Below are 4156 nucleotides of genomic sequence, written 5' to 3'. Positions count from 1 at the left end.
CTTCATCCCTATCTCATTACCCACCTCTCGCTCCCCTCTATCTATCTCACATCTATCCCTCACCCTCTAGGTCTCTCACATCTATCATTCACCCTCTGTCTATTGAATAGTTTTGGTATGGATATTTGTTTGTTTTTCTTTTACCATATGTGACACGTTACTAGTATCATTGTAGAGGTCAACATCCTTTCACTTTACAAACACATAGTTCCATGAGTATAATCTAATAAAAATCTGAAATAATCATGAGCAACAATTAATAATTGATTTCAACGACTACTCTATAACAAGTAGAAAGAGGTGTAGGATCACATAATATATCATTATAGCTTGAAAAGAGAGTTGATAGTGTAGAATCATGGAACTTAGGTAATGGTAACTAGATAAGAAGGATGTATGTAATTATAAAACATTTCTATTTAACCATTCTACGAATGAAAAATATGACATGGCACTTACAACAAGTCATTGTAACTATAACTTGTTTAGTGCAAAGATCACTAAATTTATTGATCGAAACCAAGTGGTGTGTGACTTGTAGAGTTAAAATGTTGTTATAGACATAAAAAAATGCTATTGATATATTATTCATGCCTACAATTAATTGTATACAAATGGGTTCAAGGAATTTGAGAAGAGGATTAGTAATATTCATGAAAATATATGATCATGTATATTAAAGATTTTTTTAATATTATCATAGTTATCATTGTGTAATAAGCATCAATTAGTATATTAAGATATTTTTATGTGAAAAAATGAAATGAGTTGCCCCAAATGCTGTCCTTAATAGCGAAGATGATGAATAATCATAATAGTAACCAATATATGTACATATATGTAGATGTAACATAAAATCTAAGCATGCAACTTCTAATATAATAATTTTAGTATATAAAAGTATTGAAAAAAAGCCAACAAACTTCAATATATGATCAAGAACAAGAACAATATGCCTTTTCATGTGGAGGAAATAAAGCAGTATCATATGGGCACAAGTAACCAATACATGACATGCAATTAGATAAGAGACAAAACTCAAGATATCATAAAGAAGGTGAAATATGGATGAAAGAAAAACAATATCTTAGTATGTCTCAATACAAAGATTAAAGACATAAAATTGAAAGAAAATAGACTAGTTTTTAGTTAGCATTATGATACTGACTAACAATCATTCGAAATTTTTATCATCCCAATTCTATAAGAAAAACATGAGAAAAGTTCAAGAAAAAAAAATGAAATCTCTAGACAAATAAAGAAAAGAGGATCAATCCATGCAACCATCATGAAGCTCCTCATCATCCCATTCATTAATTTCAATGTCTTCAAATTGAATCTTTGAATCTTTTTTAAAGGAGATATTCACTTCTAATGTATTTATCTTTAAAAAAATGCTAGAAAGAGGCATCATTTCTAATTTTGATTTCCATAACCACAACTCATCCTTTTTTGAGACACATCTTGTAAACGAAAAACTTGTTTACTTTATTTTGAAATCGAGGTAATTTGATCATACTTAAAAAATGTACTAAATCTACATCATCATGCATAAAAAAAAAAGGATTTATTTAGAAGTGGAACAAGAAAAATGTAGTGCATATACCCGATCACAATTTGAAGGTGTACACTCACTTTAAATCTATAGTTTATGTCAAAATATCATTTGTCCTATTACATTTTTGACAAATGTTAGTTAAAGTCAATCTAATTTGAATAAAGATGTAGTTTTGAATTATCAATTCAAAATCTTATTCTTTTTGGCACAATCTATACCTTGTTCAAAGGTTTGTTCCAAACTATACTTGTAAGAGAAGCCCATATCCAACAATTTTTTGGAAGAAAATGGCACATATCTATTAATAGAGTCCTCCTCTTGCAACCTAAAAAAAAATATGAAAGAAAATTGTTATTGACTGAACATTTGCTCCTGATCAATAGAATAATTAAAAATTGATTTAGAAGTATTTTTACTTACTTGAATGAAGTCTTTAATTGTTTAGCAAGAAAATCTTTGAGAGTCTTGATATTTGCAGAATCAACAGAACAAATATAACGACCTTGTGCACTTGGATGCTCCATCAAAAATATGTGGGCATTGGATATATCCTCTATATGAACTATTGGTATGGAACCCAATACAAATTGCATATACTTCAATATTTCATAATATATATCATTTACTACAAAACAAAAAACAAAAAAAAAACACATCATATTAGAAATATAGAGAATACAAAATATTTTGTAATAATAAAATGCTTATATATTTATATATACCTCCAATTAGAGCTGATATAATTTGGACAGATGTTATATCATGTGTAGTTGTAATCCAAGGCCCAATGACAGCAGCCGGTTCTATTGTTATCACCTCAAGATTGTTTTCAACACCATATTTGAAGGCCTCTTGTCCTGCTAATGTCCTGGCAGTCATATACCAAGCCAAAGCATTTGGTTGAGATTTAAGGAAATTTATAGGGCTCCAACATGTTTCGTCAATGCATGAACGAGTCAATTCTCCTTTGTCATTCAATGGACATGCAGTAAAGATAGATGAAGTGAAAACCACTCTCTTAACAGATTTAGCTCTTGTGCATGCTTTCATCACATTAAGTACTCCATTTATAGCAGGCACAATGTAATCTTCCTGCATTTCACCAATTTTTTTAACAACAGTTTATATTTGTAACAGAATAAAAATCATTCAATTTAATAGTAAAATAATTAACAGTGATTTTAAATTTAATCTATGAATAAAAATATATTTATATGATTAGTTGAACTTATTTTCCTGACAAATTAACATATTATTATAAAGATTCAACTATATAATTTTCAAATTCAAACTAGTTTTTCGTATTTTATGGACAAATTTGATCATATTTCATCAATACGGACTCACATGAACCTATAATTTTCAAAATAGGCTACTAACCAGTGAGGCTTGAGAATCCGTAAGACCGGCTACATGAAAAACTCCTTCACAACCCTCCACTGCAGAATCAAAGCTGCCCTCTTTCAGTAGATCAGCTTGGAAGAGCTTAAGCCTGTCCTCTGCTCCTGCCAGATCTAACAAAGGCCGAGATTTTCTCTCGTCTCCTGCAATTTATTCGTAAAAATTTAGGTATAATTTTAAAAATAACAGTGTCTATTTAAACGTTAAACATAAATTTTATCAAAATAAAATCTTTAAAACATATTTCTTACTGGTAAGGGCTTAGGATCTGGCAGATCTGAAAAAGGCAGAGGCTTTAGGGTAAAGATAATAAATACCTGGATCTCTGAGAGTGGCGTTCACTGTGTAACCCCTTTCCAGAAGATCCTTCACCAGCCATGATGCAATGTAACCCGCTGCTCCAGTAACACATACTCTTTTTACAGTCTTCTCACCCTCATTCGCCATTATTTCTCTCAGATAGGGCTGCTTAGGACACGATTTTTATTCGAACTAGGTCTCTGTAATTATTTATAGATGATTATGAGAAAAGAGACCTAAATTATCAAAACACATTCAAAAGCGGCTGTATAAAATTCCGGTCAAATGAATGAGTGGATGAATTCGATTTAAACTGTAAAATTCCGGTCAAATGAATGAGTGGATGAATTCGATTTAAACTGTAAAACTCCAGTCAAATGAATGAGTGGATGAATTCGAACTAGGTGATAGGAATCAATCCCTGGATAAATGTAAGAGTAACTGAAAAAAAGACTTTGATTTACACAAAAGACTTTGATGTTCTAGATTGGCATTGACTAGTATGTAAGCCCTTTCTAGAATATTTTAAAAATGTCGTCCACGTGCCTTAATTTGATTTGACAGCGGTGCTGTTTTCAAAATGTCGTCCACATTTTGTTTTTCTTAGCTGGAAATAAACAACAAATATCAGCCGCACTTTATTTTGTAGACGTGGAGATTATCTGTAGGGTGGAAGAGTGGAACTACATAGTAATAGATGCATATGCATCACAATCTATAATGCTTTTTTATTAAAGTTGAAATTTGTGAATTGTAGTAATAATAGTAAAATGTTGATATCATTAAATAATAATTTAGAATGATTTGAATAATATTTATAGTTATAATATATTATATCTTTTGACAAATAGTACCGAAGAAAGTTTAACCTTGAAGCATCTATATTTAAATATGAAA

At 30.3% G+C, this 4156-nt stretch overlaps 1 protein-coding gene across 2 annotated transcripts; it reads right to left on the bottom strand.

Moving 5' to 3' along the window:
- Nucleotides 1-1613: 1613 nt before the first annotated feature.
- Nucleotides 1614-3663, bottom strand: LOC131074997 (putative anthocyanidin reductase). Of its 2 annotated transcripts, none has more exons than XM_058011758.2 (5): nucleotides 3277-3663; nucleotides 2939-3102; nucleotides 2281-2650; nucleotides 1979-2120; nucleotides 1614-1883 (listed from the first exon to the last, which is right to left on the bottom strand). In XM_058011758.2, the coding sequence occupies exons 1-5, from the start codon at nucleotides 3404-3406 to the stop codon at nucleotides 1739-1741; spliced, it is 951 nt and encodes a 316-aa protein (XP_057867741.1). In that variant the 5' UTR covers nucleotides 3407-3663; the 3' UTR covers nucleotides 1614-1738. The 2 variants fall into 2 exon arrangements, with proteins under 2 accessions (XP_057867741.1, XP_057867740.1); XM_058011757.2 differs by having other exon boundaries at nucleotides 1979-2183; nucleotides 3277-3660.
- Nucleotides 3664-4156: the final 493 nt, after the last annotated feature.

This window comes from Cryptomeria japonica, chromosome 5, assembly GCF_030272615.1.
Source record: "Cryptomeria japonica chromosome 5, Sugi_1.0, whole genome shotgun sequence".
Lineage (NCBI taxonomy): Eukaryota > Viridiplantae > Streptophyta > Pinopsida > Cupressales > Cupressaceae > Cryptomeria > Cryptomeria japonica.
Note: the sequence above shows the minus strand (reverse complement) of the source record. Positions and strands in the feature narration are given on the sequence as shown.